The sequence below is a fragment of the Haliaeetus leucocephalus genome, unplaced genomic scaffold, assembly GCF_000737465.1.
Source record: "Haliaeetus leucocephalus isolate CR32 unplaced genomic scaffold, Haliaeetus_leucocephalus-4.0 Scaffold187, whole genome shotgun sequence".
In the NCBI taxonomy this organism is placed as follows: Eukaryota; Metazoa; Chordata; class Aves; order Accipitriformes; family Accipitridae; genus Haliaeetus; species Haliaeetus leucocephalus.
In genome coordinates, this window is record NW_010972623.1 from 487,929 (window position 1) to 511,802 (window position 23,874).

Sequence of the window (23,874 nt, forward strand, 5' to 3'; positions counted from 1 at the left end):
TGGATGCCCAGCGCCTGCCCGCCGCCGCCTAGCAGGCACCGCCAGGGTAGAGACCCGCGGACGCCATGGGCTGCTGCAGCTCCGCCGCGCAGGTGAGCGGCCCGCGCCCGCCGCCGGGCCCTGTCGTCCCCCTCTCCTGCCCTGGCCCCGCTGCCCTTCTCCCCTCCCTTCCCATCCCCTCCCCTGGCCCTGCTGCCGGGCCCGGTTACACCCGCCTGCAGGCCTACTGTCCCCCACGGCTGTGCTGCTCCTCCCCCCGTCCCCAGGTCTGCCTCTCATGCTGTCGTTCCGTGGCTGTGCTCCCCCTTGTTCCCCCCATAGCCGTGCTCTCTGCTGGCCGCGCATCCCCTTTTACGCCTCATAGCCCTGCTCTCTCATGGCCGTGCACCACTTTGCTCCTTCCCACCACCGTAGCCCTGTTCTCCTGTGGCTGCGCGTCCCCTTGCTACACCTGTAGCACCACTCTCCCATGGCTGCGCACTTACTTGCATCCCCTGTAACCCTGCTCTCCCGTGGCTGTGAACCCCTTCCTTTCCCTTTCCCTCTCTGCCCCACCAACAGCTCTGCTCTCCCATGGCTGTGAACCTATTGCTTTCCCTTCCTATAGTCCTGCTCTTTCATGGCTGTGAACCCCTTTATACCCACTCCCCCCAAGTCTTGATGCACATAACTGTGCAGCATTTTTCTCCCCTCTGTAGCTCTGCTCTTCCCCCTTATGGCTGTGCACCCCCTTGTTCACCCCTCATAGCCTTGCTCCCACCATGTTACGCACTTCCATCCTCTGCATTGCTCTGCACACTGTTTTGTGTGCTGCTTCCCCTGTGGATCGGCATCATCTTGCCTCTTCTTCCCCCAGGCCTGCTGTGGCTTTGCAATCTTCGCCATTCCCTGCTCCAGTCGCCTGCCACAGCTGCAGCTACATATCTCCAGCTTTCCCCTGCTACCCCGATACTGCCTTGCACCCCTGTCCTATGCTCCTTCCTCCCCTCTGCCATGCCTCGATGCACACCCCCCCCCCCCAATATAGCTCTGCAGTCTGTTCCTTTCCCTACAGCTTTTCCATTGGGGTCCCTACTGCCCCACCCCTGAGAGAAGAGCCATCTCATGGGAGGAAACTTGCCATGTCCAGGGCTTCCCCCAAGTCCACTGCCTCTGGAAAGGGAGACAATCCTAATCCCAGCCCCCTTCCCCACTCTGTGGCCAAGGGTTCATGTGCCTCCCTGCATCCTTTTCTCTGTGTGTGACTGGCCCCATGCACATCTCTTATTTCCGAGCTCGGTTTTTCTTTCTTCCCCCTCCCCCCTTGCTCTGCTTTGCCCTTACTGACTCCTTTTTTTTCCCCCCAGAGTGGTGCTGCCAAGCAAGGCACAATCAGGAGCTCCACCCAGCGCTCCAGTTTGCGGCTCTGCTTCCCATTTTAACTTTCTCTTTGAACAACACAACCAGGGCTATACTGTTTTTTCACTTGACTCCTTTCTGAAGGCTGTAGGACGAGCGATCATGACTAACGCTATGGCTGTGCTTTGCTTGCTTGTAAATGTTAGTTTCCTTTGGCTGTGTCACTTGCGGTGGCTGAATCCAGCTTCCAGCAGACTGCTTATGTGGGAAAGTCCGTCTCTGCTGTCCCAGATGACTCATCACAGAGACGAGTTTTTGTAGCTCATCTGTTCAGGCAGACTTTTTTTTTTTTTTTAAATGAAGGGCTCTGTCCTTCCAATGGAAAACACTGCAGAGAGCTGTCCAGTTGCAATAGGGAACATCCTTTTCATACAGCCAATTTGCTGCAAAGAGAAAGGCAATCAGCTTTATGGTGCATGAAGAAATGGTTTGAATTTCAGAGAGGGAGATATATGCCAAATGTTAGGGGAAGATTTTAAAATTGTTCGGTCACTGCAGTAGACTGCCGGGGAGATTGTGGAGTGTGTATTGTCTGAGGTTTGCTAAAAAAAAAAAGTGTTAGATAAGCATCTGTCAGGAGTGGCGTAAGGAAAGCTGATATAGACTTGGAGCACTGAGAGTGAAGTTGATATTTGAGGTCTTTTCCATCCTTATTTTCTGTGATTCCTATCCAAATTGTTGTTCTTAACTGTTTAATAAGCCCTTTCTAGCTCTTCTTTATGAATTTGTATTGCTGGTCGCTGTTAATGTTCTTTTCTTAAATGAAAATGCAGGCTTATTTGTGGGTAACACTAGACCAAAAGCAGAAGAAATAGACGATCAAATAGTTAAAATATCTGGCTTGTTCATAGGTTTCAACTAGCTGATTTTGTTTTTCAGTTAAATTTGTGTTCTGCTGTCAGGGTGCATGATGTTAATAGTACGCTACTGAACCTTTCACTTGCTTTCCTTATGTGTGGCAAGATATGGTACAGTAATTGAGCTTTGTATCCCATATATGTAACTGAAGCATGAAGAATGGTTGTTTATTTAATTCCTTAGCCATGAGCGATTGTGCGTCTCCTTAGGAAATTCAAATCAAAGGCTAGCTGCTGAATATTTTATCAGCAATAGTTTTGTCTGGTATATTGATTGCAGAAGCCTTGCTACCAACAATACAGCATTACATTAGAGCCTAATGTCTGTCTGTCATAGTTTAACCCCAGCCAGCAACTAAGCACCACGCAGCTGCTCACTCACTCCCCCTGCACCCAGTGGGATGGGCAAGAGAATTAGAAAGAAAAACATAAAACTCGTGGGTTGATATAAGAACAGTTCAATAGAACAGAAAGGAAGAAACTAATGATAATAATAGCAATAATAAAATGACAATAATAATAATAAAAGGATTGGAATATACAAAACAAGTGAAGTACAATGCAGTTGCTCGCTGCTCACCAACCGATGCCCAGTTAGTTCCTGGGCAGCGACCCGCACCCCCCACCAGCCAACTCCCCTGGTTTATATACTGGGCATGATGTCCCATGGTATGGAATACCCCTTTGGCCAGTTGGGGTCAGCTGCCCTGGCTGAGTCCCCTCCCAGCTTCTTGTGCCCCTCCAGCCTTCTTGCTGGCTGGGCATGAGAAGCTGAAAAATCCTTGACTTAGTATAAACACTACTTAGCAACAACTGAAAACATCAGTGTGTTATCAAGATGTAACACTGTACCGGCTACTAGAAGGAAAATTAACTCTATCCCAGCTGAAACCAGGACACTGTCCTACCCGCCCTTTTATCATTAACAACTAATGTTGTGTTCCTCATCTACCACTGTCTTTATGCTTCCCCCTCTGTTATTTCTTCTTAAGCTTTTCTTGAGCAGGGGTCCATCAGAGGTTCCATCATGTTGCCTCACTTACTTCTTGCTTCTCCCTGTGTAACTTCATCTTAGTCTTTGACATACAGTCTCTTATCATGGACATCTTACCATGATTCCTGATGACTTGTTTCTCAAGTTGATTTCTCATTAAGTTTATTCTTCAGCTCTCTAGCCTATTTGATCTTCATCTGCTAATCCCTGTTTCTGTTTCTGAGAGAAATGATTACTTCTGTTTTGATTTTGCCAGCCATCTTATCTGATTACTGCATCTCCAAGTCCCTTTCTCATGACTACACCTCCTCATCTCATTTATGATAATGCAGCTACCTGTGACTGTTGAACCAGGCAAATTTCTTTGACGTCTTCTTCCTAACTCTTATTTCATACTCAATTATGCTTCCCTCCCCCCTACCCCCCCTCCCCCAAATACATTTCCCAGTTCCTTTGCTTTGCAGGCTGTCTAGAGCTCTGTCTTAGGCGTTTCATGTATCTTTTCCCCTGCAGAATCTAAAGGTTTCCAGAGAAAAACTGATTAGACTTGGCATGTTTACTTTTGCTCAGCACTCTTGTCTGCTACTTACAGTGATGGTTTCTCGTGTTTGCTCTCTGCTTTTTCTGCCTTTAACTGCTTAGCCTGACCCCAAAGCTCCATTTGTTCAATTTTTCTGTTTTAATTCCAAATTTCTTTTTTTTACCTCTTGCTGCCGCCTTTTTACCTCTTATTCCCTTCCTAATTTTATTCTGAGTTACCATCCTCCATCCTTAAAGCTGACAGTCAACTCTAGTCTGCTTCCCTTCTTTTCCAAACTCCCAAACAGAAGAATTTACATTTGTTGTCATACATTCCTTCCTCTTTCTTTGTACTAAATTCATTCCAATCCAGGTTCTGTGTTCTGCTGAAATTGCCTTCACTGAGATCTCTGCAGGCCCCTTTTGGCCAAGTTTCAAGGATTCCCTTCCTTTCTTACCTTCCTCGATCTCTGCTGCTTTCCATACAATCTGTAATCCTCTACCACTCGATGTCTTATTGTCCCTGGGCTTCTGTAATACTGTCCTCTTGCTATTCTTCACTGCCTTCTACTCTCTGATTATTATTTCTTCTCCTCTACTGCTGTCTGTGCTGGTATATGCAGTCTTCTTCCCCCCTTTTTTTAACTTATCTCCTATTCTACCAAATTTTTCAACTTGAACTGTTATGAGTGATGTTAACTTAATAGAACCGTACCGGACTTTTTCCAGGTGTGCTCATTCTTTCCTGTTGTTCGACTGCTGTTTTACCTGCTGAGTTGCTTCAATCTGGAATACTTCTGTCCAGTGCATTTCTTTTTTCAATTTCAGTCTTATTCCACGCTCATACAAAGTTCTTGTACTTCCCCTGGTGTAGTATCTTCTGTGATCTACGCTTGTTTTTTATCGTCACAACCAGAGTTCTTGTTTACCTGTTGCTCCTTTTTCCATGTTACAACGGTGTCATCTTCTGTTTCTTTAGGGGCTTATGCTATTCTCTACTTATTTAGATGGACTTAGCTATATTTTTTTTTTAGTGCTTGCTGCCTCTTCACTCTCACCATCTTGAAGCTTGAGCTTGCTGGGAAAACCTTTTGCAATGTCACCTACATCTTAGAGTGGTTTTCTTAGAGCAGTCGACGTACTTTTCATTAATTATCATGACCAGATCCTCCTAATGCTTCTTTGAACTGTAGTTGTTTGGCCAAAGTGTGCGGACCTATAGGAGATTAAAACCTTGTAAAGGACAGGAGAAAAAAACCCACCTCTGTGTATCTCCTGTCTTGCAGTGCTGTTGATTGTCAATACCTTCATGTGGTTTCAGCCCACTGTCCTCCCTTGCCATATCTTTATCATGAGCTTCTCAAGATGGGTGCTTCTATCTAGGTGCATCTCTCTCATCATGGATCTGCAAGAAAGCTTAAAAAGTTTCTACTCATTTTTGATACAGGTAGGGTTTTCTGTTGTGCTGTTTTGAAAATGATCTTCTCTTCCTAAATGCTGGGATCTTCTGAGCGAATGGTGCTAAAGCTCTAAGTTGATACAATAATCAAATTTCTTTCAAATCTTTAGTTTCATTAAAGAAGAAAAACGGAATCTGCATTTGAGTGGCAATACTTCCTTCCCTTTCTTTTCATTCGTCTCCTTAATCAGTGGTATTTTCTGCTATCTCACAGCATTAGTCCATTATAAAACTGGATTTGCAGGAGATAACTGTTGGAGTTCATCGCTCTCAAGTCACCATAACTGTTAGGCTGTGTTGTAAATCTGTTTGACTGAAGTAATCTGTACACATTTTTTGGTGTGTGGTTTTTTTTTTGGTTTTTTTTTTTAAGCAAGCAAACTTACTTTACAGGGTAACTCAGATTGCTCCACTGATCTAGTTTATAGTACAGCTCTACAACGTTTGCATTGTTACATCTGAGGGGACAGAAATTGTAGTTCGTGAAAGGGAACAAGCTGTGGGGAGAAGTGGACCTTAAACTGGTTTCTCTTGGAGTAGTTGTGATACAGAATCCATTCTCCCTTCCTCTCTTAGTGGCTGATTGTAGTTCAAAAGCATTTGCTGTGGCAAGATGTTATAGGAAACAAGGCTTCTTACAGAGGTTTTGGTGTTTGTGTTGGGACTGGGAAATACTGTGTGTGTTTGTTTATTTTATCCTTACATTGTATGTCAGTTGCTTAATCTAAGGTACGTGTGAGAGAAGCTTGAAATCTTGCTGGAGATTGGAGACATGACTGGGATAAACAAAGCACATGTTATTCTTGGTGGTAGCCTTGGCTTTTACAAGACTACAAGAACTTCCCATTATAAGAGGAGATGAAGACAGATCATCCATTAACGTTCCCTTGAGCATCTGTTGTCAAAGTAACACAGAATAAATCTGGAGTTCTTAACTTTTGAAAAAATTTCGTAGTTCTGATGAAATGTCTCTTCTGAGCTGTTATGGACAATACAGATCATTAATTGTACTTCAGCCATATCTTCAGTTGTCAGAGGTTCTTGCAGTTAAATGAATACAGGGGGCATCAAAACATGCCCATTTCATTGTGGGCATGGGGTACAATCACAGAAGACAACCAGCTGAATAACGGTGTTGATGGGCAGAAACAGAATGACTTGTCAATTCTACTTAAGGAGCTAGGAAGCTTGATTTTCCTTTCAACATGCTGACAGTAGATGAAGCTTCTGTTCTAGCTTCTGGGAAGCAGATATAGTATGAAGGAGGAAGTGTACAAGCCGGATCCAGAAACAGTGCTAAGGATTGAGGCATCTCATGAAGTTGTTGACTACTTCTCTGTACTTCTGGTCTGTGAGCTCTATTCATTTCCTGTGAAGCATGAGGTGTCCTTTTACAAACGCTGTCACAAGCAACTGCACAATCTGTGCAAATAATTCCTTTTGATCTTGATGTAGAAAGAAATATTTCAGCTACATAGATACTCTTTCAAATTTATTGAGTTTTCCCACTGAGGACTAGCTCCTTCTGAAGTTAGACTATCTTTCCGTTGTGTCACATCTTAAAAGTTTTAAGTAGCCCATTATTTCCTTTACTTTGTCAGGTAACTCAAAGATTGACTTTTTTTTTTTAAGTGCTTCAAGAAGCAGTAGTTTGGATTAAGAACAAGCGTGGGATATTGCATCCTTACAAGACATTTTTTTGATAAAGTGAGAACAGTTTTGGAAAAGATTGATTATCTTGTATTGTTAATAGTGAATGCTAAATCCAAAGCTTATGTTATTGTAATCTAATTGGCATCTAGAATGCTGTCAGCCATCAGACTTTTAGGTTAGTAATTGTGAAGGTATATTCATATCCACAGGACTGCTTTTATTTTTCATTATGAAGAAATGACAGTATTTGTTATGTAGTGAAGTTGTCAACTGTTTTTATGCTGTTTACTCTAAAGGCAAGCTTTACACTTTTGCATGCCTTTTTCTCCTTTGGGCTGACTATAATTTTTGTTCCTTTGAACCTTCCTCAGTGGTTTCTTTTGTGAAAATCAAAACTTGCAAACCAACTTGACAGAAACTGTGTCTTTGTTATTTTTGTATTTGAATCTTTCTCACTTGAAGGAGCTGTTGGAAAATTGTGTACATCTTGTGCTTTGCTTCTAAAAAACAGTTGAGCAGAGTGTTGTGAGGTGACTTGTACCTGCTGACTAAACTGCTAATTTTTACCTCTATTTGATGAAACTATACTGAGAGCTTTTTTGTGTATCGATTTTAGAGGAAGAGTCTGTGTTGGTGCATATATAATAGGGTTCTTCTAGGTCTTCCAGATACTTTAAAGTTTCAGAGATTTATGAAGTAAACAAATTTCATTGCATTGATTGGCCTCCTGTCTCTAGGCCCCCTCTTTTTTTTTTTTTTTTCCCTAGTCTTCTAGGTAAGCAAATTTCGAATGTGGAATAAAAGTGTACAATTGTATGACAACAGCCTCAAGAACATCTGTATACATATTTAAGAAGAAAGAAGAGTCAACTTCATTTTGAAGTTAAGCTTTGCAGTCCTAAGATTAATTTTCTCTGCTTTAATATGATTTCAACACCGAGTATGCACGGCACTGCAAGAATAGGAGATGATTGCAGTATGTAGGAAAGCTGAGATTCCATACTACATTTTTACATGCTAGTTTCTAGCTGTTGCTATTTTAACCAGTAATATTGCTAGAATATGGTGGAGGGTCCTGGTGAGCAGAACATGGTGACTTGTGCCTGATACCCACTTTTAGTAAATGCAATGTAGTGAAGCAGCTGTTTACAGCAGAAATGAACTCTGACCTGTTTTGGTTTTGTTTTAAATTGAAACCACTCTTGCTGCTCTCCAGATACATTATTTGACTGAGGAAGAGACCTCTGAATGTCATATACAGATCCGTAGAAACAAAACAGGAAACCCATTAAAGTATTTTGTTCAAGGTCATGATAACCATGTCCTGGCAATGCTTTGTCAGACTCCCCCTAGTTTGCTATGAAAAGCTGCAAAATAATTGCCTACTTATAAGGAAGTATGCTTATGTAATAAGCTAAGGGCTTGACACATTATTTCCCTTTCCATTCTCCTCACATCCTTTCTTCCATAAATCGGATAGAGCCCTCTTAGCATTGGTTCCTGTTAATCTAATACGCTTTCAATATCCTCAAGCACTACCCTCTTATTGTAATCCTGAGTGGTGGTCTTTCTTGTTTTGCCAGAATTTTGGACCTGTAAGTTAGGATTTTTTATTTAAGAAGCTATGTGAGAGGTTTTTTTCCCCCCAAAATGTAAGCTTAAAATTTTTCTGATCTTCGTTAGAGGAAGCGGGGGAAAAAAGTGTTCTGAGAAGTTTTTAGTGTGCTGATTACGTCCCTTAAATGTAACTGAATATGGCTATTAGCTTCTCAACTTCCAACATAGCTCTTGTCTTTCAGGTTTCGTACACAGTGATATGGAAGAATGCATATGGCCAATGTATCCAACAGTTAGTTAATAGTGTTCAGTGTAGTGCGACAAGGACCATGTTTGTGTTTACGTGTGCACATGTGAGCCTCTAACCTCACAGAACCCTCCACCAAGTAGGCCTTTGCCTTCAAAAGGTAGGAAGTTCTTCTGCAAGGATTGTAAATGCTATACAAGAGTACGTGATTTTTCTGATGTTCAGTTGACAAACGCATTTGAACGTAGGATGCATTTTGAAAGAATACTTAGCAAACTGCTATGAATGTCTCTACGAAGTGGCAACATCATTATTTTTCACAGCAGTACTATGCAGGCCATGAGCTCTTAAAGAGCTGTGATGGTTTTGGTTTTGAATTCTGGCTTTAGACACTTTAAAAGGGTGAAAGAATTCTTTTAGAGAAAACTACTCATCACACACAAAGGAGTGCAAAGAACAGGGGCAGCATTTTCTATGGAATGTCCTTCATCTTCTGTGGAGACCACTAATTGAGGAGTTCTGCTGTGTTTTTTTTTTTCTTCTGCTAATGTCATGTGATAAAGCTAACACATTTGGAAGCAAAATATGTATTGCAGTTGGAAAATGTTTTACTACTCTAAAGTTTGAAAATATTTTGTGATTTGGGACTTCCAGTCTCGTAGTAAGAAAAAAATTTGAGATTCTGTTAAACAGGTAGATGTACAAGTAGAAAATTCAATGTGATGAAGTAACTTGGTAGGTGCAAAATATCTTCAAAAGTGAACTGTTGGGTTTGGTTTTTTGGGGGGTTGGGGATTTTTTTTTTGTTGTGTGGGGTTTTTTTGGTGTTTTTTTTTTTTTTTGCATGACTGCTTTTTATTAATGATTAAGAACAGGGAAGTACCAAACATGCATTGAAATGGATATATTAATCCTCTGAAAAATATTACTATAATATTTGTAGTGTCCTTACTTATTACTGCTTTCAAATAAGTACTTAACAACCTGTAATGAAGAAAAGAAACAATAACTAAGTACTTTGAGGGTTAAAAACTGGGCTTTTGTCTGCAGATGGTCTTCTTTCAAAACTTCAAAACCTCAGCAGGTGTGCTGATCCTGTCAGCTCTTTCTTTAATTAGCTGTGTTATGTTTCAAGAGAAATATTTAAGTTGTAGACTGAGGTGGAAGCATGTAATAAAGGAGTTTTAGAAGCAATGTTTAATATGAGTTGACTGAAAAGATGAGTGGAAGATGATACACAGCACAGTGTTTGTCAGATTCATAAGTGAAGTCTCCATGTATGAGTTTTCAGGATAAACATCTTTATATTACACCATCAATAATGTTGTAAGTGCTGTCTTATGTGCTCTCAATTTTGCTTACATTAAGTTGAAAACTCATAAATACTGTGTGTGGAGTATGAGAACATCGGTGAAGTATGCAGGTGTTGGACACATTGAATTGGTGGTATGATTAGTCTCTGAAGAGAATGAAAGTGGTAAATTCATTACCCTTTGATGGATAACTTTAAAGTAGTATTACACCATCAGAAGACTTCTAACAGGAACTCTGAGTTTTGTTCTTGTAAAGAGCACATGTGTCCTTTCAGTGGACAAGGTGTCGGAGAACAAGCAGTGATGCGGAATTATTAGGCAAATAAGGACGTGGGTGCTTATATGTAAAGTACTGGCATGTGGTTGTCAGTAAAATCCAAAAGCATGACTAATGTCTGCTTTGCAGTAAATTGAAAAATAAAGCAGAAATTCCACAAAAACAGGCCTTAGGCACCACTGTCATTTGCATGTTCTGTAATGCAGTCCCTTTTGGAATTGCTCAGAGGTGTTTGGGCTTGTTACCCAGAGGATGGTGTCATCATGGAGGGCACTTGCAGGGAACAGTGTGTATTGTTTTCATTTCTTTCTAGAGGTGACTGCCACTTGCAGCTGTAATAGTATTACAGTGACAAGCTCACTTGCCCCTGGAAGTGGGAGACAGAGCTTTGGTTCTGTAAGTCTGGGGGAATTCAATCATCTGCCTCTCAGGAGAATGTTATCATTGGTAGGCTTTTTGGGGTAGAAGCAATACTACTCTTCCCCAGAGGGAGATCCAGGACAAATCTACACTAAGAATTTTCTTGGTGTGTTTATGGGAATATTTTTATTGATACAGCGTAGTTCATTCTTCCAGGGAACTGCTATAGTTTAGTAGAGTAAAAGTCTGGGTTTGCTGGTGTGTGTTCCTCCTCTAGTAATGGAGACACACCAGTAATTTCTGTATAATAAATCAGTTTTATTGTGAACATGAGAGAATCATCTGAATTTGTGATAAAACTGCAGTAAGCTACTGCTCAGTGCTTTATCTGAACACCTGTAGGTCACGCACAGGAAGTCTGTAGATAATGGTGAGCATTTTAACTAGGGCAACTTCACACAGTGTTCTTAGGCTTCACAGTGCAGTAAACAAAGGGTTTTCTATAAAAAATTGTAAGATAGTTGATGAAGTCATGAACTGAAGATACTTTTCACACTTCAGGACTTTGCTTTGGACACTTATGCAAAGTGCATTCACTCCATGAAGATTTTATATAGAGGGATAGTTTACTTGAGTTGGTACTGTTATTCTCAGAAGTGTACTTGTGTGGGAAAGTGAGTGGTTTTTTTGTGGGGGGTTAGTTTTTTGGGGCTTTTTTTAGGGACAGTGTCATCCATTCTTAAGAATAAAAGAAGATCCTAGAATAATTATAGACTTCATTCTCCTTAGAGGTAACAGACCTTCATAGGCGCACTGTCAGGGACTCTAGGCTCTGTTTATTTGTGAAGGTGTTAGAAAATGTCAATGTCTCTTCCCTCCTTCTCACTATGAATTTCTTTGTGCAGTGTATTTAATAGGTTAAAAGTTGCCTAATGCTTTTGTTTGAAAATGTGAAACAACTTGCTAGATTTTAATTTTATATTCTGATATTGTAAACACTTGTTCAGTCATTATCTACTAAGTTGGCTGTGTATGCAGAGAAATGCTCTGTTTTTCATGAAGTAGTTACTGGTTCATGTTTATATTGAGACACACTTAGTCTACGCCTGTAATTAGTATCACATATGTTTTAAGCACTTTGCGGTCAAAATATATTTCAGATGCAGCATACTGATCATCTTGTTCACTGCAGTTTGACTTTCATAATGAAAGGAGAGGAATAGCTGGTAACTTCATTTGATGTCAAAATGGCTGCAGTTGCTTATGGAATAGGGGTCTTAGGTCCTGGTTTTAGGCTTCAGGTTAGAGCAATCTAGAAGCATTTTAAACTATTACTGCTTGGTGTCAGGACTCATTTCCTGTTCCTCTTTAAGCTCTAGAATTAAGATCTGTTCAGAGGTGGAAGAAGTTTCATTAGGACAATATACAGTTGCTGCTAGTTCTTCTCTTAAACAGCTGAATAACTTAGAAAGGTGTGCCATGTCTTGGACAGAAAAATGCCCTGCTCTCTGATAAACTAGAGAATTACATTCTTGCATTGGAAACATTTTGGTAAACTAGTGAATTATGGTTCCTCTTTTTCATAGGTGGTATGCTTCATGGTAAAGGCCAGCATGTGACTGAGACTTTAGCTTGTAAAGATATGTAAAATGTGTAAAGAATCAGCTCTTTAAATGGTCATTAGGAAAAGCCGACAAATGTTTCAAGAACAGCCTTTTTTTTTTGGCAGTGTGGGGATGTTTCAATAGCATGTCAAGTTGTAGTTTTAACCTTAGTTTGCAGGACAACTTGTGGACTGGATGACTTCTTGGTAGCAACCTCTTTAACCTGGCTTACCTTTTTTTCAAAGGAGAACTCAAGAGTGGACCATGCCTTACATGTCATTTTGTGGTGTGGACAGTATTGCAAATGGACCCACCAATTCTGAAGCATCAAAACTCACTGTGTGATTGGAATAAACTGAATGCTATTCATACAATCACTTGAATCTCTGGCACTTTATCAGAACCAGCCTTCCTTCTAGGAAAGGGAGGTTCTGCAGGACTCTGTGGCAGTTTCCCACAAAAGATCCCAGTCAGGATGAGTAACCTAAGGACTGTTTATTAATGCTGTGTGCATACTGTGGCTGTTTATCTCCTCTGTAGATAGACAGCTACACAGTAATTTCTGAATTCCTTGGTTTACATATACAAACAGAAGTAATTTCTATTTACTTTCCTGTGTTGAGCTACAGTCACATATACTCTGAATCCAGATGTTACATCAAGGTGATAAAACAACAGGGAATTAATCGAAAGAGGACGTAGTTAGGTGAATGTGGTTCTTAGGATGGGGTTTTATAGCAAATTATCTTAAACTGCCACATCAGGATTTTTAAAAGTAGAACAAAAACTACCCTTTCATTTTAAGAAGAAAAAAACCTGAAATACTTGCAACCCAAAATTTTCAGTATCTTCTTGTCATTATTGAAACTGGTTAGAAATTATAACAATGAATATTCCAAGTTTTTCTACAGTGACTCTCTGCAGAGCAAAAACCCCTTAATTAATTAAAGCTATTTGAAAAGTTAACTTATGTAATGCTTCTGTGGTAATTTAAACTGCTGGTAACTTACATTTAGAAAAAAAAATCTTTGGCACAGATAACACACATTTCATTCCTTCCTGCTTGTTTCTCCCATCCCCAATAACTCTAAAGAATTGTTGATCCAACCGAGCTAACTTGGCATTGATAGCTAATTCATGAGTGATAGTTGATTCAAAGATTCAGGTGTATTCTTGTGAGCTTAATGAAAGATTGAGGTCAAACTGTAGCCACAGAGAAAGGAGCTGTAACAAAAGCTGAGTTATCCTTAAATATCAGGAAACCTAAATGAGAAGGGAAAAAAAAAATCAGGAATTGTTTCCACTGCATGAAGAACTATGATCAGAACTTTCCCTTTGTTAGATATCAAAGGATCTGATTGTACTGTCCAGGAAGACAAACGGAAATCAATCTTAACTAGTTCTGTGGCTTCTGGAACTATCAATATGATTTTTTAGCTGGGTTCTGTGCTTAAAAAACAAAAAACTATGTCCCACTGGAAAGAATAGTCACAGATACCATTCTGAGGAACAAACGGGAGTTCAGATATTCATGCATACCAGTGTTCATAATTGACAGCCTAACACAACAGTTCTGTGAAAAGAAGATGCATCTTAAAGTGTTTTAAATTTTGTAAATTATCTTAGGGAGGAAGTATTTGTAAAGGGTGTGCAGTTGGTGTCGTGATTGAGATATTAAAAACTTGGAAGGTGGATGTAATATAGAAGGGAGACTACGGGCCAGAAGTTGTTAAAAATTCAGTGTGCATTGGTGAGGGGAGAGTAGTGGATGGATTTATTTTGTGAATTTATCCAGTTTTTAAGGAAAGGTCAAATAATGAATGAATGTAAATGGTGAAAGCAGTGGTGAAGTTTCCATATACTAGGTCTGTGTCTTGGCAGTATTGTAACTCACCAGTTGAACCAACAGAAGTTTCAGAAATCATAAGTGGTCTGAAAAGTCACATCCTTAAAGCATGGTATAAGCTGCTAAGGGGGGAATGGGCCAAATACTGAAGTGCCTGAGTGTGCTAGGATCTGAAAAAACTTTGTACATCTAGGCCTGATTGTTTAGATGGATGAGTCAAAATGCCATGTCTTGTATTCAGTATTCAATAGAAAAAAAAAAAGTGGCCATTTCTAAGGGTAGAAAATACAAAAGCTTATTCTCAATGCTTGCAGATGGAAAACTGGATGTTTTGCAGTGTCTTTGTCTTGTGTTAGAACCAGGTTTAAAGAAAAAAGGAAACTAAAAAGAATTTATTGCTTTTTAAGAGGGAATGTCAAAATGATTTGTGCACATTTCTGTTTAAAAACTATTTCAACTTTTCTGTCATATTTTCTGTTATTTTTGACTGGAAGTGGAACTGATTTAAACCAAATGCTGAAGTAGAAGAATACTGGGTGGTCACTATGTTTCATCTGCATGTAAGGTTTTATGTAGCATTATGTACAAGTAAGGGTAATGAACATTTTGTCCTGGATGTGGACCTTCCAGGATTTCAGAACATGTGTACTTGGAACATGTAACTGGTATCTCATGAAGTTTAATTTGGTTTGGCTTTGTTGGCTGTGGACATTGCTTTAAAATTCTATCACCTCTTGGCTTTCGTAACACTGTGTATTGTAGTCCTGGAGTTAGATTAGCAGTTCGCACGACTGGCCTTCCACATGACTAGGGAATCTTCCTATAGGATTTTGATGGGACATCCGTCATCCTGGATCTCTCTGAGACTTGTTTTGGGCTGAAAATTATGGGGGTTGTATTTGTTTGTTCTGGTTTGGTTTTATTTTTTGTACTGGACTACCTGAATGAAGCTATGACTGTATTCTTACCACTTGTGTGTTCATATGTAAATCAGAATGGTCTTATACTCTTCAGTTGCTAGCTTAAACTCGCTAGCCGAAGTAAAGCCTAGAGTCTAACCTCTCCCTGCATCTCCTTTTTCATCCAGTGGATGTTATTCAGGCCAGTTATTCACTGGGTTGTCCTTAATTCAGCCCATCTGTCTCAGTAGTAGCTTCAATTTCTTCCTCCTGAAACATATGATCTGATCACCATGAGATTTTAGGATTTCTTTCTGCTGCCTTTCTCATGATGTTGCAACATCCTCTGTTGATGGCAAATTCCATCTTTATCCTGATCTTATTCACGTCTTTGCTACTTACCCACAGCTTGATTATCCATATATATAATACTGCAGATGTTCTTTACTTGGCTTCTTGCTTCAATCACATTACTCCCAAATTGTACATTGCATGAGATGTTTTATGTTTTAAAAAAATTCTCTAACTCCTTGCATCTGTAGTCTCCTGCTGACATGCCGTATTTTTACACTTTTTCTGCTCTTATGTGTGTGTGTTGCACTCTGGTTGGGGCCGGTGAGTGCTTGTATGGTAGCATCCAGTATAGCTATTACAGTTAACAGTGGAAGTGGTAACCATTGGTTTTGTGCTATGTTGATACCTGTAAAGAAGTATGTTACAGTATGCAGAAGAGATGCAAATTCAGGCCTGCTATTTGGTGCTGCAAAGGTATATTTTGGAAGTGGCAGGGAGAAAGAAATCTGGAGGGGGCAGTTCTGTGTTTGTTTTGAAGTGATTGGATGCAATGAATACCAAGAAAATAGCCCCTTTATGTTTTGCGTTTGCATACAAGTACTTGCTGTCTCCAGACCATGTAGCTCTGAATTCAACTAGAAAAGCCAACAGCTAATGTGCTGGCATTCTTCACACTTATCTTCTGCAAGAGAAAGCCTAACTTTAGACATCCAACTTTCTAGGTGTGGAATTAAGATGTAATTGTAAAATTGTGCTGCACCCAACAGTTCTGATTCGGCTTGGAGAAGCATTGAATTTGCTAAATCTTCTGCAAAATGGACAGACATAAACTTCTGAACACACTTATTTGGGTTCTTGAGCAAATAACTCTTAAAATCAGCACAGAAGAGTTGTTAGAGGCAGGAAAATTGTTCCCAACCCGCAAGTTTGTCTTGGAGAGATAGGGTTTTTTGCCCACTTTCCACTCTTGACTGATACTACTCTTGATTCTCTGTGCTGTCATAACAGTGCACAGGTAGTCCTGTGCTTTGTTAATGGCAAGAATATCAGTAGAGAGCATAGCATAAATTGTGAAAGCTCTGCTTTAAGAGAAAACTTAAAATGGATCAAATAATTTCCAAAAACGTTCTTTTTCCTCCAGGTTATCTAGCTTTCTTGCATCAGCAGATGCTGAAGGCTCTTTGTCTGGAGGAAAGGCTGAAATCAGTAGAAGTGCTGATTTAGGATTGCAGGCAAAGCATGTCTGCTAAAATTTTATGGTATTTCAGTTATGACTGAGACAAAGCATAGTTTCCAGACTGCAGAACAAACAACATTTGTTAGACCTTATGTTGACCATAGACTAGCAATTTGTGTTGCCCAAGCATGAATATCATGGTCTGAGTAAACATCTAAGGATGTAGAGTGGAAAGGGAGCAGTCACTACAAAGACAGACACCAACATCAAAGATGAGGATGAAGGGCTGTGAAGCTATGGAAGTCGTTTCAGTGGGAATCCAGAATACAAGGAAGCAACTGAGAAGAAAACTGCAGATACATAATGGCAGCTGGTTTGGGTTGTAGCAAGGTCTGGAGAGAAGAAAGATTGGGCAGGCTACTGGAAAAAGGTGGTGTTCTAAAGATGCGTAATTTCATACCATGTTAGTATGCTATGTGGTGAAATTGAAGGTTGCTAAGTATCTAGTGCCTTTTCAGTTGCCTCCAAGGGTACTTTTTTTAAAAAAACCTTTTTTTTCCTTTTTTTTTTTTTTTTTTTTTTTAATTCTATTTTGGAGCAGAGTAAAGACTATGGACACAGAATGAATTCCTCAGTGTAGCCTTCTAACTGTGTGGTATGCAATGGCATTTCCAGTTTCTTTTTGACATATAGATTGCAGTCCACTTAGTAAATAAAATGGATTACTTATGGTAACTCTGACTAGTCAGACAACCTAAATCTCTGCCAGAGCTATTCTAGAGGATGTTTAGTGGCTTTTAAAAATCCTATTAAAAGATTTTGTTTGCAGATGGTACAGAGAGGATTAAAAAAAAAAAAAACAACAACAAAGCAAACAAACCACACTATGTGGTACATCTTACTTCTCCCTCTTTTGTCAAGGGCAGTTTACTTTTAAGGTGCAGCTATAGCTGAAATTTATCTCTGCTGTTTGTAAATAAAAGTAATTCTCTAAAGAATCCAGAGTTCTTGGTGTGGATTTAGGAATAGGAAGCATGAAGCTTTACATATTTTATGCAATTATGATTATGCTAATTATAGCAATATAAATGTCACAATCTTGTTGTAAATGTTAAGTTTGAATAGTGTGTTAGTTTTAAGTGTGAACCACCAGGATCAGAAGACAGTTTTGTTGAATGAGTGTTGTAGAGTGCATAATGTGACCTTTTAGCACCTTTCACTACTGATTGAGTAAAATAAAAAGAAGTTTGACTGTTTGGAACTCAGTGAATCTGCACAGTTTGAATTAAAAATACAAATATAACATCTGCAAGTGGAACTTTATTAACACAAGATTGCAAAAGTAGCATTGATTTCCCTAATGCAAAGCCAGGCTACTTAGACAACTGTGCTTTTTGAAGCATGGTGCACAGAGACTATCATTTATATTGTACCCAGTTTGTAGTTTTCTAATGGTAGTATTTGAAAAGCTTGCTTTGTACTTGTGAATTAGCAAAAACCAAAGTCATGAATACCAAAAAACCACTTTGCTAATACCACATGAGTTATGTGCTATAGCTTTTTTGATAAAAATCTGCAAAAATACATAGTGGAGATAAAAGCTGTTGACATTTCATCCAACCATTCTGTTTTAATTCAGCACTGACATTTGCTACCTCGTCAACAAAATCTTGAAGATGCGTCAGAGTCTTAGAGGAAAAATGAAATCAAAATTTGAATAGGTTACCCCTTTTGCTCTGTCTCTCAAGAGGGCTATTCTGTATTCTTCCTATATCAATCTCCTTTTCTTCCACAAGTATGGAAACACTGCATTTTTTGGGTGTTAGTGGACATGTGTGAACAGTTAGTATGTGGGAAGTAACTGAAAAAGCTTGTCTGTGTAACTGTGTATTTTTAAAAGTAGCTATAATCAATATTTTCGTTACAATAAATTCTGATACAGTGGTTAGCTTTGTGCTACAGCCAGTGCTCATTCTTTTCTTATAATCATTCTTTTCTTAAAAACATATTGCCTAGATGGCAAAATGACTGTTTTAACAGACTTGAATTATCTTAGCAGTGTATACACACTTTAGAAATTTTGCGTTGTGAGCAGCAAACTCTTTGAATTGTTTACAACTGCCTCTTTATACTTTGCAAGAGAGCCTACATCATTGAGTATTTCAACCTTTAAGTACACGACTTTCCTTTCTGGCACCTGGGCAGTACTGACTAGGGATTTCTTTGCTGAAATGTTAAGCTCAGCTGCCTCTTGGCAGGTAGAGAACTATTCTTTAACAGCGACTTATTACCTCCTTTCTACGTGCACTGTACTTGTTAAACCTGCCAGTAGTGTTTTAAAACTTAGGAGCTTTTGAAAAATTTAACCTTTTAGCCTTCTTGGAAAGCAGATTACTGGAAGGTAGTTGTGGAAGACTGCAATAGCAGATATTGTTGATTCCATGCCATTAGCTTCTCTTTTCTGTTAATAAAAAAATAAGTGAAAAAAACCTGTTTTGTGGATAAATACCTGTAAATTCCTGGATAAATTATCTGGATAAATAATTCTTTGTCCATCTAGCTTCCAGTGGAGGCACTTCTTTTGAAGTGTCTTTCATGAGCCTTAGCGGTTTTTTTGACCAAGCTGCTTCAGCTATATTAAATATAACTCCTGCTGTATGTTAATGCCCTGGAGAATCATTTTCTGACTTTTTCTGTTATGAGCAGAAGACAATTAAAACAGTTTTGTTAACCTCATCTCTCTCTCCTCACACAAGAGCTCCAAGCGAGAGTGGAAGCCTCTGGAGGACCACAGCTGCACAGATGTACCATGGCTGCTCTTATTCATCCTCTTCTGCATAGGAATGGTGAGTAAAACTCAAAGGATTTTGTGACTGTTACGTAGTTGAAGAGTTTGCATTCATTAGAAAGAAGTTTTAAAGCCCTTCAGTAACTTAGTCACAGGGTAAGGTCGGGGTATACTGGCGTGGGCACCATCAGCTGTAGAACAGAAATGGGTAGTATGTACGTATCAAAAGCCTTTGGTAGGGATCCATAATTTATTGTTTGTGCCAGTTATTGCTCCAGCTCCTCTTGCCCTGAAACTCCAGTTTCACCTGCAAGTGATTTTCAGCATGCTGAGGTATCACTTGTCTCATGTTCCTTATGGGACTGTGGATTTCCCAGAAGTCATAGCTTTGAGTCTGGTGAATGGTCATGTGAATCACAGTAAACTTTTTCCTGAGAAACAAAGATTCTGAATATCAAACGGTTGACTGTTTTGTTTTTTTTTCTTGGATGCTTAGTAGAAGCACCTACTATTAACAACCATATTACTAATGGCAAGATCTTTCTTTCCAAGTTATCCCAGCTTTGTCCTGCGTGATCAAATGATCACCTTTCTCAAGACAGCGTCACAACACTGTGCACTTTATATTAAAACAACAAACCTCCAAGAGCTGCAGATTAGTGAAAACTAGAAATATGCTTCTTTACATCTTGTTTTGTTTCCTGGACCCATGTATGCTGTTCTTCATAATCAGAGAATGTCTGTCACTGTCTTGTACTGCTGTATTGCATGCAGTAGCCCTTAGGAGTTCGGGATTTCTGTGCTGTCAGCTTTTTTTTTTTACTGTCCCTTGGTCTCTGGTCTTTGGAATTATTCCATTGAAAAATTTCTTTTTTTTCCCCAAAGTGTTTGTCATTGGCTGCACTTCAAATGCAAAAATTAAAATGTTTTGTTTAAATCATGTGAATTATATTCTCACTGTAATGTGAATATCTTAAAATCATAAAAAGCATAGTACTTCCTGAAACAAACAGCTCTTTTTTTGTGGTGCTTTTTTTCTGCCTTTGTTGATGTTCCCTGGTTACTGAGTCTATACTTACCTGTTCCCCCAATTATAAATTAGTCTGCTGTGGGTGAGTGTCCCAGATTTTCCTGTCTAAGCAATATCATATACAGAGCAGTTATCCTATTGGGTCAAATACCCTTTTAGTTACTGTTTTAGGAGATTTCACTTGAAGGGTCAGGTACCATGATGGCACAGGAAGGCATCCCCACACTGTTGTAAATTAGCTTAGATGGTGGAGGATTTGCATGATTTCCCTTTCCCTGTATGCAGGAAAAAAAAATTCTTGAACCAGCCAAGAACCTGAGTACTATTGTATGTAAAATGCATGCTAGTATGTTGTTTACAGAATAGTAAGGGATCTGAAGAATTGTAAGTGAGTGCTGGAAATCAGGTTTAATTCTTACTTGTGATAGCCTCTTGCTCACTTTGCCCTTGTTTTTACTTTGAGTATTAAGTCTGTAAGTCCATTAGTGCATTGGCAAGAGAAAGATAATGATCAGATTGCTGTCTGGAATTTCTCTGTAGTGATAGCCTGTCCATCAGAGAAGGTCACTCTCCTGTATCTTCAGACCTTTAAAACCACCCACATTTTAACTGTTCCATGCTGACTTCATTACCTGTTGTCATCATCTCATCTGATCCTGTCGCTGCCATCTGTTGCTTCACACATTTGTCTCAGCTGTTTACTCTGCTTTCCGTTCTCAAATCTTAGCTTGCCTCATCTGTAAAAACAGTTCATTGATGGTAGCGGAGTAAGCCGATGGTTCACTTCTCCCTCTCGGTGGTATTGCTAGAGAGCTAATGATTCTTTTGGGCCAGTCTCCTATTCGCATAATCACCGCCTTGATCTTGGTTTTGCTAGTGAAATATCACTGAAAGTTCACAGCAAGACCTGCCTGGCAGTGGGTATTTTCCACATTAGTCTGTTTGAGCCGTTTTGCATTCTCTTGCTCTGTGTCTGTCTTTCCTGCATTTGAACACAGCGTCTTGAACCATAGTGGCCTTTACCTGGTCACTTGCTTTAGAGGATTTCTTTAAAAGGATCTTGTCAGATAGGCTTCTTCATTTTAACTCATCTTTGAAAGTACATAATTTGAAGGAAAAAAAAAATCTTGAAGCAAGCAAATCTGGACTGTCTGGAATAATCTAAGATGCATACTAACCCTTGACAGCTCAAGCTCTGCTTGTAGCTCTCCTTCACTGCCTGCCCTTGGCCTCCCTTCTGCTTCATGCACCACTTGCTGACAATGTGACTCTCAAAAAAACACCTACAAGATTGTTAACTATGCTTGGATAATATGCAGTGTTAGATGTCTGAATCCTCTTCTGGCTTGCATTCAATTTTATAATTGCACAACAGTTCTCTGTGGATGGTCCTTGTCTTTCCTTTTTCAGTCTGAAAGAATTTTTAAAGAACCTCCGCTTAGAAACAAATTAATTAAACTGACTTTTCCCAGCTGTCAAACAGAGTATTACTAAACTGTGGGGGTTTTTTTCTCCTCCAGGGTTTTATCTGTGGCTTTTCAATAGCTACAGGAGCAGCTGCAAGACTGCTTTCAGGATATGACAGTTATGGAAATATTTGTGGACAGAAAAATGTCAAGGTGGAGGGAATAGTCAACAGTGGTCTGGACCTTACACACAAGAAGTGAGTATATGATTCAATTGCTTCATTCTGTAAATCAGGAAAGGCAAAACCTTTCTTCCTTTGAGAGTGGTTTTCAATAAAATGGGAAAAAGGACATGCTAACTCATTCCTACTTGTCTTTCTCTACTCTTCTCACCTAGAGAACAGCAATGTTTTGTAACAACCAGCAACGGTACTTGGAGAGTATATGTTGACAGATGTGCAATATGAGTACAGTTAAGACATTGAGGAGTTTCGTTTTCTTAGCATCCACTTCATGTAGGAGATTGTATCGGGCCACTGAAGAATTTTATTTGTTAGAGTTGTAGGTATGACAAGTATTCTCAGATTTGGAAGCAGGCCTTTGCTATCTATGTAGAAATGGTTCACTTTTGATGTTGTACGCTCAGTTTCTGCCACTGAGTTTAGAGAGAGATGGGATATATCCAACACATTAAAAGGAGACTTTAAAATTTAAACTGTAAGCAGAGTATATATAAGTGGCTTGTGGAGAAAATGCACAAAAATTTAAGCAGCACACAGCTCTTACTAAGCAGTGTGGTGTTAAAACACATACTTACAGGTCAGAACCAGCACAGATATTTTGTATCTATTGCCCATACTGCAGTAGTAATACTGGAGCTGAGTACAAGAATTCTGGACTGATGGGTTGAAAACCTGTGAACATCTGTTGAGGTCTGTCTGCCAGTCAGTGGTCAGAGTGCATCTGTACAACTGGGGTGACTTTAGAAAGTGAACTATTTAGTCTAACCTTAGAACAGTGGTATTAGTGGACAAAAAAGATGTTCCTTTCACTGTTGATAATTCAAAGAACTAAAAAAGCCTTTAATATCTGAGTATCATAGCCTTTTACTTCACACCTTACTTTCAGACTAACTGAAAATCCGTAATTTGCATGAATTACTTTGGAGGGATGCTTTCCTAAGATCTGCTTATTTTGAGTTGCTATACCAACGATTCCTAAAGATCTGATTTAAGATTTAATGTGGCTAGGTAATTGGTGTGTTGCCAGAAGAATTTGAGTTAAATAAAATAGCCTGAAACTTTTAACAGATTTCTTCTGTCAAAAGAATAATTTCTTAATCTAATCACAGCTTCCAGGAGGGTTGATGGGCTTAAAACTTATGCAGCATTATTTTCCTACTTTTTAATATAAATATTTTAACGCTTTCTAAGATCAGGTGTATTCAGTACAAAATTTTCATTCTTGTGTTGCGAGAGAAAATACAAATTTAAAATTATAATTTTAAACTTACATTTAGAAAGAAATGGTGCCTGAGTTGTGTGAAGGCAGAGAAACTCAGACACTTTATTGAAATGTAACAATAAATAGTGTAATAGTCTCCTACATGTGACAGAAGTCAGGCCATCATGAGGAGAAGTGTCTACCACTAAGTGATTGCCTCTTGTAAAGGCAAGATTGAAAGACAGCAAATAAAATTAGAGACTATTTTTAACACAGTTAGTAGACAGAACCCATTGCTTATCAAAGGCTTAATAAGGTTCACAAGGATTATGTTTTCCTAGTAAAGGTATCAGGGTTTGAGGCATGACCTAAGCAAATGAATGGATACACTCATATGGGATATCATGATCCCTACTTGGGTGAGAGTGAGAGAAAACCTTCTACCAAGGCAGATGATTATAACTGTTCACAGTGAAGTGCCTGGTACAGTCCAGGGTACCCAGCTTTGGAAGAGGCCAGTTCTTATATAAGCGAGTGATCCTTCCCACTCTCACACTACTTTTAAAAGCTATAGCTTTTTAAATTTGCTTGGCAATTTTTCAGAAGAAACTATCTGCTTTGCATCTGTTTCTAGCAGATGGAGTTCCTGCAGTGTCTGAGGTGCAGTTCATGGGAGTATTTTGTGCTATTTTATAGGAGTACTTTTCAGACAGACTGTAAAAATAAACTCTTCTTCCTGCCTGTACATTTCAG

The 23,874-nt window shown here is 39.4% G+C and overlaps 1 protein-coding gene across 1 annotated transcript in view; it reads left to right on the forward strand.

Annotated features, from left to right (window-relative positions):
• Window positions 1-54: 54 nt before the first annotated feature.
• Window positions 55-23,874, forward strand: part of SLC44A1 (solute carrier family 44 (choline transporter), member 1) — a 65,278-nt gene continuing 41,458 nt past the window's right edge. The window contains exons 1-3 of the mRNA XM_010565211.1: window positions 55-92; window positions 19,211-19,300; window positions 21,793-21,935. Coding sequence (XP_010563513.1) covers window positions 66-92; window positions 19,211-19,300; window positions 21,793-21,935 — 260 coding nt within the window. The 5' untranslated portion in view covers window positions 55-65. The remainder of the gene's footprint in view (window positions 93-19,210; window positions 19,301-21,792; window positions 21,936-23,874) is intronic.